Source organism: Spea bombifrons, chromosome 6 (genome assembly GCF_027358695.1).
Source record: "Spea bombifrons isolate aSpeBom1 chromosome 6, aSpeBom1.2.pri, whole genome shotgun sequence".
Lineage (NCBI taxonomy): Eukaryota > Metazoa > Chordata > Amphibia > Anura > Pelobatidae > Spea > Spea bombifrons.
The window spans coordinates 39,489,886-39,503,994 of NC_071092.1; the positions used below are offsets into that span (position 1 = coordinate 39,489,886).

Genomic DNA, 14,109 nt, shown 5'->3' on the forward strand with positions numbered 1-14,109 from the left:
TATAAGACAAAGGTAATTAGGATGAGCAGCACAAAGCAGGGCCAGGGCTCAGCGTGGATATTTGTTACTGTATTGTGATTCCGATAATGAAGGGATGAGAGATCCTCGTACATCAGAAATCTGAACCCTCTCCATCCTGTTTTTCCCAGGAAACATATTAATTGGGAATGTATCTAAATCCATTGTCAGAGGCTTTTTTCTACTTTCCAATAGTGGCGATTTCTTGGCCATTGTTCTTACCAGAGCCTCACCACATTGTTCTGTTCTGACCCATCTGGGCTGGGGGCCGAGAGGTATAGCACAGACAGGTTCTATACTGTTCTACTGGTTCCCCTTCTTGATGATACAGAGAGTGTGATACATTGATCTATATGTACTAAATGATTTCATAGTTATCTCACAATATATATTCTTCTTTGTCTGGCTCCATACCGGGAAAGTTTAATAATATGCAGTGTGAATAGCCATATAGTGAATGGAGGTTCAGTGGAGAAATGTTACAATCCTGTTCACATTTGTGGCATCTAACGGTTGGAAACTAGATACTGGGAATTTTCTTATGGATGGGCCGGTACCATATGGGATTAGATTAGATAGCTGTTCTGTTTTGTATCTGCAAGTTTGAGATACTAAATGTGTTTTTGGGGATGTTAATTGTGTGATGTTAAGGTCTTATACAAAGTAGTATAGCTACTACTATTGATTACTGGTAGTAGTAGAAGTAGTAGTAATGTAATACTCACTCCAATAAGAGAAGCCTCTCCAGTTCATGTTTTAATCTATAAAGTTCATGCACCACATATTAAATGTCCCCAACTACAGCGTGTAAACGCTACAGAATAACTTATATTTATTAAAGGGCAAAAAGATAGATATTCAGAAATACATGTTTTCCCTACAGTAAAACTATTTACTTGAGACATTCACACCTATTAAAATGTCATTTTTTTGTCTGATTCTTCATACAGGTCTGCTCAATGCGACGCCTCGTATGCTATGTGTCTGAATAGAGCTCATCCTACAGACCAAATCAAACAAGAGAGACCCTGTGAGCTCTCGCACCTATCAAACCCACCTTGCCAGAGCCTTTCAGGTAGTCAAGAGCCCAGGGCAGCCGCGCTCTCTGACACAGCAGTGCCACACAATGGATTCAAAAACTGTCTTTCATCATGGCTATTAGACTCTATGCACACCCCCTTCCCTGGGACTCAGGCAGCCAGCAGTAATCATACCTCTGCCCGATTCCAGTCGAGTAACGGAAAGAAGAGATGTTCTGCTTCATCTGATGGAATTGAGACTGTGGGAATTCTGAACAGCACAAGCAGGTTGCTTCCTCTCTATGTTAATGGTCTGCATTTGTCACCCCCTAGAATACTCTCTCACACAGGTGGCGTCCCTAACTCAAGTCCTCCAAAGGCTTCCCAGCCAGAAGATCACTGTAGTCTGCCCTCTTCTGCCCTCTCTTTTCCACCCCTTCCAGATGAATGTGGAGACAGTCCTCTAGAGCAAGTGAACATACCTTGTGCAGAAAGCAGTGCCAGTCACCTTCTGGGTATCGCTTCCAATGATTGCAATAAGCTCAGCTTCCTAAAAGAAGAACCTCAAGACAATTTGCAGCAAGACCTACATTCCCCCTATCCTCTCTGCCTCCCAACCACCATGTCGCCCAAGCCACTGCCCATTGAAGAACAGGATGAGCTTGGCATGGGAGTAAGGAAGCAGTTTTGCCGCTGGATAGATTGCAGTGCCTTGTATGAGCAACAGGAGGAGCTAGTCAGACACATCGAGAAGACCCATATTGACCAGCGCACCGGGGAGGATTTTACATGTTTTTGGGCTGGCTGTGCAAGGAGATACAAACCTTTCAATGCACGGTACAAACTGCTCATTCACATGAGGGTACACTCTGGGGAGAAGCCAAATAAATGTATGGTGAGTGGTTACTTGTAATACTTGCATGCAAATGTGATATTTGTTTTCTTGGATCCCTAACTTGCTTCGAACTCATGAAACAGGTACAGATATACACAACTCGGTCTATTCAATGGAAAGCCAAGTGATCAGTCAAGTTAATACTTCTGTAATCATTAATATTCAGTTTGCGTGGAAATAGGTCTGGAAGAGCAAGATGGATTGTGTTAAACATATTTTACCGAAAGGTAGAACTTGTGTGATTTAGAAATGGAGAATGAAACTTTTCATTTCCAACTTATTTCATGTAGAAGTATTATTAAACACTCATCTACAGACACAAGACAAGCCAGAAGGCTTGTTGTTCCCTCAGAAATCTCACAGTGCTGCCACAGCCACAAGGGATTCTGGGTAGGCACATGCAAATAAGGTCAACAATTATCACCTTTTGCTTCTATATCCACAACAAGCCTTCTGGCTTGTCTGGTGTCTGTAGATGAGTGTTTAATAATCCTTCTACATACCCCTAAATTTTAGTGGAAGGGTTTTCCATCACCTTTACCCACCATAACTTATGTAATGGTATTTCTTGGCTACCCCATACCTCGTATATTAAGTTACCATCATGATTTCATGCTAATGAGTCTTGTTAAGGAGGAAAAGGCTGTCCATGCTGGTGCTTCTTGGTATTTTGGCTAAGATCAAGTGCAGTATCCTACTGGTGGTGATGAAAAACTTGATCCTCTGGCCTTAAGGATGGTATAGAGCCTGAGGTGTGCACTAAAGCCCCAGCTTGCAGTTGCCTGGGTCACTTTCCATGGTTTGCATCTTCCAGTGTGGTTGTGATTTGCATAAGAAGTGCTGATGGCTTTGCTACTTGAGCACCTCCCCCTTTTTTTTTACATTTTGGACAATGATGGCTGATCGCCTTATTTATTTTCACGATTTTCACTGATATGTGCATGCGTGCCAATTAATTGGGTTTCTGAATCATGGCTTTTGAACACGGTGAATTGATTTTGTTTTTGGATCACAAACTTAGCACTTTGTATTTTGAGCGGTGGAACTGGACTTTTCGCCCTGGCATGTAGTGTGATGCCTTGTGGCTCCCTACCTCTTCCGTACAGTGGTCCTCCTTTTCGGAGGTGGACCAGAAGATCCAGCCCTCCCGCAGGTCTTATGGCAGAGGAGGGAAGGAACTGGGTCTGACATGTCCCTACAGGGAATGCCAGATGAAGACATGAAAAAGTATCAGGCTTCTGTTGCTTTTAAGCACAGAGCACGCACAGAGAAGCACGACACCTCGGGCTTCCAAAAACTAATTTAAAAAAAAAAAAGAAGCTGTCCATGAGTGGTGAACTGAGTTTTGTCTAAAGGCTGTCCTGTACAGCAGACAATTACTTTCAAGGGATCCATGTAGGAAGTGGATATAGAGACAAAAGGTAATAATTATTTACCTTATTTGCATGTGCCTACCCAGAATCCCTTGTGGTTGTGGCAGCACTATGAGATTTCTGAGGGAAAAACAAGCCTTCTGGCTTGTCTGGTGTCTGTAGATAAGTGTTTAATAATGCTTCTACTACCCCTACATTTTAGTGAAAGGGTTTTCCATCACCTTTACCCACCATAACTTATGTAATGGTACAACTTATTTCAAAAACAGAACATAGCATTTTTGCAAGAAGGGCTGTAAATCTGTGGAATGTCTATGGCAGTGGTGACTGAGGTTGTAGTCCCTGATTGCTACCAGCAGGGCCTTCTAAGGGATTGCTGTGTTCAGCTCTTCAGCCATGCCTTCTGGCTGGTGCTCTGTGGTAAAGCTGGGCCTAGTAACTCTTCAGCCAGGCTGTATTTTCTTGGCTGGGATGATGAAAGGCTAGCAGGGCTTGGAAGGATCCATTGCACACAGCTTTCTCACTTGGATGAATAGTAAAGAAAGCTGGGGTCCTGAGCCTTCTTGGTGTAAAATAAGAAGTGTGAAAAGAGATTACAAAAAAAACTAAATCAGCTGTCCATGAGTGGTGATCCGGCTACTGCACCTCTTCCTGAGTTTTGTCTAAAGGCTGTCCAGTAGTCCCTGTTGTCAGTGATGCCTTTGGTATATCTACCTAAGGTAATTTCAGAACTGAATACAGCCATGAGAAGGACAGGCAGACAAGTTATCTCATCTTTGAGGAATGTATCAATATTGGCATAAATAATGAGATGATTTGGTTTATTTGAGAATAAAAGTTGGTGAAAAGGTGTTTACTTAGCCCTTGGTATGGAAGCATAAATAGTTTTACCATCTAGGGAGTTCTTAGGATGGGTATTTAAAAGAACACACATCAAAGAGTAAAAGTCAGGCCATCATTAGAAGAAAGTGTAGCTCAAACATCCAATCATGCTTATTTTGCGCAATTCCTCATTACATATGCGGATACCATGCACTTTAATAGACAATGGCATTCTCTAATCTGGGCTACTCACAAACAGGAAATAAATGAGACATTGTCTTTGATGGTAAAATGCTGGTAAATCCATAAATGATCGTTCCGTAAACTCATAATGAGTGGAGTCCAGTGGTAACCAGCTCATCCTTCCATCTGTTCTCAATTACAGTATTACTTTTCGGAAGCACAAACAGGGGAATCCTCATTCGTTCATATCTACCAAGATCCTCTACTCGTCGTTCTCGAACTATTGCCATTAAGCCGTGTCTGTCTTCATTGTGTGCTCCCATTCATCTGTGTTTTTCGGTAGTGAGAGGAAACCGCCTAATCTTTCTCCAATATCCTGTTATGCTTCATACTTAGCTTGTGTTATTTTAGTTTTATTACATTTGAGATTTATCTGCATTATAATCAGAAGCATATCCAAGTAAAATAATGATGCAATGCCTTCAAGACCTTTATGTTTGAATATTAATTTTCCTGCTTTCTTGGATTCATTGTTCCAGACAATTGGACGTTTGATTGTCTGAGACAGCACAAATTAGCAAAGTTAAATGTTCTTGCATAAAGCTATAATAATCTCTCATTCTAGCCTTTGCTTCCTGCTATCAGTTCAGTCTGTGTAGTAAGTGAATGCAATCTCAAAATGTGTCACATATGTATTGGCAATAACAGCCCAAAAATAACATCAGGGTATTTTTGTTTAAATTGGCCTTTCTAGGCCAAAGTATAGCTCTTCTTATAACATAAGTATTTGGTTATACAACATTTAATGCGGGGCCGGACTGGCGATGATGAAGCTCTTTAACCCCTTAATGACAATGGGCGGTCCCTAAACCCATTGAAAACAATGCATTTTGAGCCCGTACATGTACGGGCTTTGTCATTAAGGGGTTAAGGCCATCTGATGATGTAAGTGTGGTTGACAGCTGGATATGCGCGACCACATGCTATATTTTTATGCCCAGTGTGCCAAATGGCCAGTCCGGGTCTGATTTGATGGAACATGTAGACATAACAGAGAGATAACACATACACAGTATTCTACATCAAGAACAAGAAGTTACATCAGATATTAAGCTGGTCACCAACCCTTTGGTAAACCTCTAGAACATTTCAGGTTCAACAAAGGGCCTGTGAGCCCCATGACTGGTCAATTCTTCTGTTCTTCATCTTCAGTTCTGCTGCCATGATCACTTTCTACATTTTGAACATTTTTCTCCAGTTACACAGTGAAAACCGTTTGGTGAATATAGGCACGATAGAAATACACAAAGCTCGGTGTTTCAGCAAAGCTACGATTCTCATATACTCCAAGACACAGAGACCGAGAGATGGCCCGAGTTAACCCCATTAAAGAAGCTCATTTTAAGGAAATTTTGTTACCTCAAGGCTTAGCTCGGAACAACTAAGCTTTAAATGTCATCACCTATTACAGAATAAAAATGGTTTCACTTGGTAGGGCAAGAAATTGTTCATTAAAGTATTTTAATACACCATTTGCTATTAAATACATGAAAAGTTATACCTAGCAGTAATATGTATGCCAGTCCCATACAGTTAAATAATCAACAAATTATATGTACGTTCTTTGAACCCGACATCCTAGCAAAAAAACTGTAAAGGGACTGTAATTTTCTAATATGACTATTCCCTATACATAAAAATGAGAGTGCCTGCACTCTCTTTGCACCCTGCAGAGCGTTTACTCTCTCTTTCTGCTTGGCCCCAGGGATGCTGCTACCTTATAAGAAGATTAAGCAGCTGCTTATGGCCTCCACTCGTCTTAGGGGCCCTCTGGAAGGACCGAGACCTATACAGGCGTGACGCAAATACTTCAAACCACTGATGTAACTTTATGACCATAAATATTATGTTAATTCATCCATAACCAAACTGTTAAAGATGGGGCCCCAATATATGTCTTTGCTTAGGTAGGGAAGCCTCCGGACAGGGGGTCATTTAATTATACGTCTGTAATTTCCATGAACGAGAAATGACAGCTAAATGCCAGATACGTACGTTTTAATGTATCCACTGCGTAAGCACGGAAAGACTCCTTCATTTCTATTATTTTCTTTTCCAGAACACAATTGCACTTCTGTATAATTAAATACATCCCTTGTTACATTCCCATATGTAAGCAATCGCTTACACATATGTGGCTACGCAATCACGTACACATACCTGGCTATATAGGTTCTCAGCATACAACTGATACATACGGAAGATTAGTCAGAAAATACATTTAAACAAATACATTTATGGTCTTATTTTATTTTAAAAAGCAATCCTTGAAATTTGGGTATGTGCTATGATGATAAAACTGCTTCTTAAAGTCTTGAATTGCTTTTTCTTTTTAAATAATCCCATATGTGCCATATAAGGCTTTCCGTGATTCGGAGAAAGAGAAAGAACGCTATATGCAAAGAATGCTGTGTCTATAGAACAGAAAATATTATCAATATGGGGACATCCGTTGTGGATTTAGGGGTTTATTTGGTAAGCACTGTGTTGCGGGGGAGCTGTGATGAGAAACATTCATGGTTTGGCCTATTAGTTAATGTGGTGATCATAATTTACAACTCATTGTTTGGTAAAGAATAAACTTTGTATTTTTTTATAGCAAAACTTTGGCAGACAAGTTAGAATGTTTCAGTTTTTAACAATTGACTAACACCCCAAATTATAAGCAATACGTAGGCATTTTTTTCTCAGCGCTGCGTATAGGACCAGATCCATTTCTCCTGCATACCAGAGCACTGCAACCCCTATCATGCCCTGGGAGCAGCAAGCCTCAGCTCCCTGCTCAGGACATTTCAGGGTTTAGAGTTGCATCCACATACTTATGGTCTTAGGGTGTATGTACAGTGCTGTAAGGTAGATGGGCCCAGTAGGGTGACCACATCGGCCATGTTTTCCAGGACATATTTTACATATTGCTGACCAGCCCAGATAAAATGCAGCCCTGCAATATGTGGGATGTATAGCCTTATAGGAGTGAACCAATCAGTCAGTTATACATCCCCCATACTGCAGGGCAGCATTTTATCGAGGCTGGTCAGCAATATGCAAAAAGTATACGTGTCCAGGAAAACATGGCCGATGTGGTCACCCTAGGCCAGTGCTCACGCCATGACAGTGCCCACTTCTGGGACCATCCTTGCCACATCCCCGAACATAAGTGACCTGATTTGGGTTACAGCATAGCCTCCAGGGCAATTCCAGTGAATTCTCACCCAAAACGGCCATGAACTTGAGCTTAAACAAGTGACAAGTGACTAAATGCATTCCCTGAAACTGGTTGCCAGAAACAGATTTAGCCTTTCTGTGCGTCTCATTTCACGAGGACACCGTTTGATGGCAGCTAATTCCCCTTTAGTAATTACTACCCTTGCGTTAGAGGAATCCCTGCTCACAGATACACCCAACACACACATTTGGGTTGAAAGCATTTGGGTTGCCATTAATTGGACGTAATGCAGACAGATCTCCACAAATTGCTTAATCTGACCTTAGGGGAAATACTTGTACTTTCTTCAATTATTTATACAAGTGTAATGAGCTAATGGCAGCAGAATTACCGTCTGGGAACACGCTTAGGTTTTCCCTTATGTGCTAAGCTGCAGACCCTTTTCCAAACTTTTGTTTTTCTTTAAAATTGTTATCAAATGTAAAAAAAAATTATATTGACATTGGCTACCGTGTAACGTGACAATTAAGTGTTCCTGGCACCAAAAAATACGAGTGAGGCAATGATTTGGGCATGGAACGGGACTAAGATGTTTCTAATACTGTGTTTAACTACAAAACTAGAACATTTAGATTAAACTAAGCAATTGTTCTTTAGGCATTCGCCAACACACCGTATAAAACCTGACAGCTGCATCCCCGTTCACGCTGCTTTGTCATTTCCACTGGATGCCGGTGATGGGAGTTTTATTCCAACTGTTCTTCATCGACTCAAATTCCTGTTCAATAATTACATGGTATTCATATGTAGCTAAAGTTTTTAAGACTGCAATAAATCAAATTTTATCAGTAAATGTTATTTGTTGTTTTATATGGCGCCATCATATTCCGTAGCGCTGTACAGTAGGATAGAGGATTTTTTGGGGTGAGTGACATTCACTCACTCTGCACCAGTAACCCCAGCTGAACACCCGACTACTTAGGGTACAGGAAAAATAATCTCCAAATTCCAGAATTAAACCCACGCAAACTGCAAGAGGTTTCTGCATGGCCTTGCACTCAATGGAACCTTTGTTTGGAGCTGATGTAATGTATACACTCATTGTATATCTTGTATTAGGTCTGTCATGGCCAAAGCTGCATCGCTTAATCAAAACATAAACTGGGGGCTCGACGTTTAATTAGTGGCTTCAACTGAAGAGCTGCTGGTTAAATATTATGATTAGATTAATTAGAAAGTATTATATTCTGCTTTCCTGCTTCTCTCTGTGCTGAATATTGGCCGGTGGTCTTGTGTGTCTTTATATATATATATATATATATATATATATATTAACCCACTCATTGCTGGTAAAAATCCAGCCCCATCCTGAGCCAATATGTTGAATAGAGAGCACTTCTGTATAACTGGTAATATACTTTAAAAGAATATTAAATATTTTGAGATTTAACATTTTGAGGGGATGCCAAAATCCCAAGACAAGGAATGTCCCCATAAATAACCTAAAGTAATCTATGCCTATTTATCACACTTAACATGATGAAGACTCCACTTCTCTGGTTCCTGTTGAGACCATGTTTTGCTTGTTTGCCTGTAGCCCTGATCTCTGAGAGTATTTACTGGTGTACAAAGTGTGCCTATAGAAAAGTATATGAAGCATAAAACCAAAGCATGCGATTCATAATGCGCTTTTATATGTCTGTTATGTGCATGCTGTTCATGCAGCATTTAATCACAATTTACTCTACATAGATTCTAAATAATATTACTGTCATATATTAGCAGAGAAGTAATGATGTTTCCTTTTAAGGATATTTTACTAATTCCCCGAATTCCCACATGGGATTAATTAAATGGCTCTTGACACAACTCGTGTTGATGTGCCAGGCATCTCTCTGTAGAATGTTGGTATTTACAGTTATATATGTGGTTAAAGTGACAGAGCTTAAACGAGAATGGAGGCAGTCAGCTTCCTGATTTCACTTGTGTTTCTATCTGGATAATTCTTGAACTCACCAAATACATTAGCTTCCCAGCTCTGCTGGAAGCCCATTCTCTGCATCCGTTCTCCCTCAGACTACTGTCTTCTAGCCATTCTCCATTTACTAAGACCTGCCATGGTAGTGGTTTCACCGATGGTTTATCTACACCTGTACCAAATAATAATAGCAAAGTTGCTATGTTCTGGGAAAGCTGCCTTTGGACTCATACCAGCTATGCGCCCTAGACAGTCACCTAGTTTTCTTATATGGTTACCTATCTAGAATGTTATCTTTATTTCTAATTAGCAGATGTTACAATAACCCTTCTAGCTTGTAAGCACGTTTGAGCAGGGCCCTTGCTACCTTCGGCTTCTGTAAGTCCAAGTTGTTTCTACAGGACTGGGAAATATAAGGGGACCAATAAATAATAATAACCGAGACTTGGCATTGACTGTCCGGTAAAACAGGCAACCAACAAAAGAATAGGTATACTGCACACCTTAATTCCCCTTTATATTATCATTCATTGAATTACCGGTATGTAGCGGAACATATTCTGTACATCCATCCCATTCTCTCATGCACACCATCCATGCACACATCCATGCACACCATCCATGCACACATCCATGCACACGTCCATGCACACGTCCATGCACACTAACATACCTTCCCCTTAATACTTTTACTCCTCCACACTGCATTCATGTTGGTCTCCTGTGATTTTGTTACAGTTTGAAGGCTGCAACAAGGCATTTTCGAGACTTGAAAACTTGAAGATTCATTTAAGGAGTCACACTGGGGAGAGGCCGTACCTTTGTCAGCACCCGGGGTGTCAGAAAGCATTCAGTAATTCCAGTGACAGAGCCAAGCACCAGAGGACACACCAAGACACGGTAAGAGAGGGACAATAAAAGCATAAGGCTGCAACAATGCATGTAAAGTGTTTCCCTATAGCATGTGGGACATGAAACTGTAGCATATTTTTTCTTTCATGTACTAATACGTATCTGTCTATTCCTCTCTCTTTTTTTATCTCTGTCTGAAATAAGCATTAACTTCAGAAAGGTAAAGTAAAAGAATTCTTATTTCATGTCTCATTGGTTTGAAAGACCATTTGTGTTAATGCAAAGGAAACATTCAGCGCTGCCAGCTCCATGGGATTTCAGTAGAGGGTTCAGATACAGTGGGGTTACATAGAATTCTGATAATAACCATTTAGCCCACCTAGTCTGCCCATTTTTCTATTTGTAATGACTCAGACCTTAATGAGTCCTTGGTCTTGTCTTAGAATCCGTATAGCTTTATGCCTATCTAATGCATGTTTAAATTCCATCACTGTATTAGCCTCTACCACTTCTGATGGGAGGCTGTTCCATATCTCTCACCCTCTCTGTAAAAGAAAACCATAATACAAGGGCACTAGAGACTGGGGTATGGGCTATGTGCACAGCTTGCAGATATGTCGGACTTCACCTTACTTCATACCTAAGATCTCTGCTGGACTTTCTGATTTTTGTCCCTTTCCGAACAGAAGCCATATGCCTGTCAGATGCCTGGTTGCTGCAAGCGTTACACAGACCCCAGCTCGTTGCGGAAGCATGTGAAAGCACACATGGCTAAGGAACAGCACATGCGGACTACGGTAAAAACACTGATTTCACTGCATTATAGAGGGCTGGATTTCTACCAATGAAGCTCACTGGGGCTGGACCTTCATAATGTTAAAGAGTTGAAACTTTCTCTCTAGTGAACAGACCCCAATAAGGTTTCTTGAGATGTGATTTAAGTTAAAAACCTGAGGGGTCATGCTTTAACCACATCAGTAAAAGTACTATAGTAAGGCCACAGAGGACTCCGGGTCCCCAGTCTTCTCCTTCTGGGGCTACACTTTCTGAAGGGCTATATAGCCCCTTCCTTCCCTCCGTGGAAAAACAAGGATGGGCCAAAACGTTTTGGCATCCCTCTCAAGAGGAGAACCACAGAAGTCTTCAAGAAGATGTGAGAGCCAAAGGTCAACCCATATCTCCACCAAAAAGCAGAGTCTTCAGGGACCCGGCTCTACCGTGGTATTTCCAATGCATGCAAGTTGTGTGATCAGTTCAATCAAACCTTACAAAATGGGGTAACACACGTGCACAAAAAACAATAAGTGCAGCATGTGCGTGTTATTGTACTCCACACCCAAAACAACACTAGTGCTGAGTGCCCAGGTGGACACAGAGACACCTCGGGCTTCCCTGCGTCCTCAGCTTTAATGCCAGAGGATCAAGCTTTCCCTTTCTTACACACTCACTTGCCTGAGGCTGAGAAGGCATACTGCAAACTCATGATAGGAGCAATTATTACAATCCCAGTTACAGCCTTATAACATGTGGAGATGGAATTACCAGCCTCTAGACATAGTCGTGGTGGTGACGCCTCCACTTTGGATGTGGCAATGAATTCTGTCTAGGTTTTTTGTATTCAAAAGATCCATCAGAGGGCCTGTGAAGTTCTTTCCTATGTTAACAAGCACAAGAAGGCAATGATGCTATAAAACCTAGGGCTAGTTCTGAACATACTGAAATGTGTTTACAGATAAACTAAATTTACACACCCAAAAGGCTGGTACTAGAACAGACCCTAAAGTATTCCACATATTTCAAGCAAACTTATCTATGGAGCTGTAAGAACACAGAATAGAGGTAGAAGACTAACAAAAGCAAATAGAGGAGCTTCCTTTAGCCACGTTCTGATGGCACAGAATATCATGCAATATACCAGCGCTAATGGTGGCAAAGACAGTGGCCCATGAAGGTGTAAACCATCTGCTCCCTCCCATGATTGGGTCCTGACTTTATAAAAATTACGTTAATTATGAATTTTATTTTTAATACCCAGTACATCATTAAAGCGGACATTGGCTACATTATGTTATATTTGCTATTGCTTTATATCTCCTTTCATAGCTTCTCTCCAAGACGGTTCCAGTGAGGGATTCTCCCAGTGACTGCTTGTTCTTGCAGAAACACCGTACACTGGATGGGAAATGGGCAAAAGAGATCACGCATGAGCATCTCACCAGCACTAGATCCCGAGACATGCGGACATGTACAACCATGAAAGGTACAACCGTGAAAGGTACAACCGTGAAAGGTACAACCATGAAAGGTACAACCAAAGTGTAGTGGTATAAAAAAAGGGCAGATCTCTGAAACGTCTGACCATTTGAAGTTGCTACTTTTACAAGCTGGCTTTATAATGTAATGGGTTACACAGTTAGGGTAACAGGTAGGAAATAAATGAGGATTGTGTGGTTTCATTATTTTCTTCCCATGTCTCGAGCTGCTTTTTCTTCTCAGTTCTGTCACTTGCCAATAAAATATCTTTCAGAAAACATTTATGAATTACTTTCCACAGCTGTCCACCTCCCAAACATTCTGCTCCCACCTCTCTCGTTATATATTCTAACGCATCCCTCTACTTTTATCCTAGGGTTGTACGCTTTCGGTTCCAGTACACAAAACATCTCAGACTCAAGGTTATTGTCTCCAGCTCCAGCCGCTCGCTCTCGGTGTCCTGGGTTGGGTCCTCCTTCCACATCAGAGCCTGCCGGTGAAAGCTCTTTGGACGAGTAAGTGCCTGTGATCTTTACCATAACAATGCAGGTTTTATAACCCGTTATGTATATATCAAGGCATCGCACCCTTTCTGGAACTATTGTGCTGCTCCACATTCAAATTAAATGCTATAAACGACAAGATTTGTGTAGGTGGCTGCATGTCAGAGATGGCAGCATTATTTTTTACCTAATTATTTAACCAGAGTGTGGGACTTGTAAAGATTGGTTTACAATAAAACACAATAATTTGTTCGTTCTTGATGCCAGAGGGTTATTGCCATCATGTTTGGAAAGTCAATGTACCCCAGTGCTCCCTGGTACTTCTCCCCCAACTATGGATAAATGTTTTTTCATTTTGTTCTTTGTTTTCTTTTTAATTTTATTGAATGTAGTGGATGTTAGCACCAAGGATAGGTGGGGATCATGCATTTCAAAACACATAGAGGATTATAATTATGAGTTGATCAGTATTCACAGTATTTATGTGTTGGTGGTTGGTCTGAGTATTTTACCTCTCTGCTTCATCAGAGATACTGTATACAGAATGGTTATGAGTGAATCTCTAGCCCTTTAATTATATGATCGTCAGATGTTAATATTAATTTTTCAATGCTTATGGGAATGTATACCAGAGACCTATAACTAAAATATTTACTACAAAATCATTTCATTACCTCGTTTGCACTGAAGTCTGATTATCCTCACCCAGGTCAGCCTTAGACAGGCACAGGCCACCACCACAGAAGATCAGTAGATACATTATAACCATTTCAGGCTTACAAGTGCATACGAAAAAGGCGAGACTACCTCAGCTAAGAACAGACGGCACTGAAATAGCCTGCTCCCCATGGGAGCGTCTCAAATTTTAGCTCATGTCTGTCATTACAGAAAAAATGTTTCCACCAGCATTTCAGACTAATCCTTCCCACGAGGAAGCCGCCCCAGACATAGAAATATAGATTTTTGACAGCAGGTAATAACCAGCCC

The 14,109-nt window shown here is 41.0% G+C and overlaps 1 protein-coding gene across 1 annotated transcript in view; it reads left to right on the top strand.

The window, feature by feature from the left end:
* GLIS1 (GLIS family zinc finger 1) overlaps positions 1 to 14,109 on the top strand; it is a 44,035-nt gene that overhangs the window by 24,602 nt on the left and 5,324 nt on the right. Inside the window, exons 3-7 of the mRNA XM_053469579.1 lie at positions 969 to 1,932; positions 10,253 to 10,414; positions 11,053 to 11,163; positions 12,470 to 12,641; positions 12,996 to 13,134. Of these exons, the coding sequence (XP_053325554.1) occupies positions 969 to 1,932; positions 10,253 to 10,414; positions 11,053 to 11,163; positions 12,470 to 12,641; positions 12,996 to 13,134 (1,548 nt within the window). The remainder of the gene's footprint in view (positions 1 to 968; positions 1,933 to 10,252; positions 10,415 to 11,052; positions 11,164 to 12,469; positions 12,642 to 12,995; positions 13,135 to 14,109) is intronic.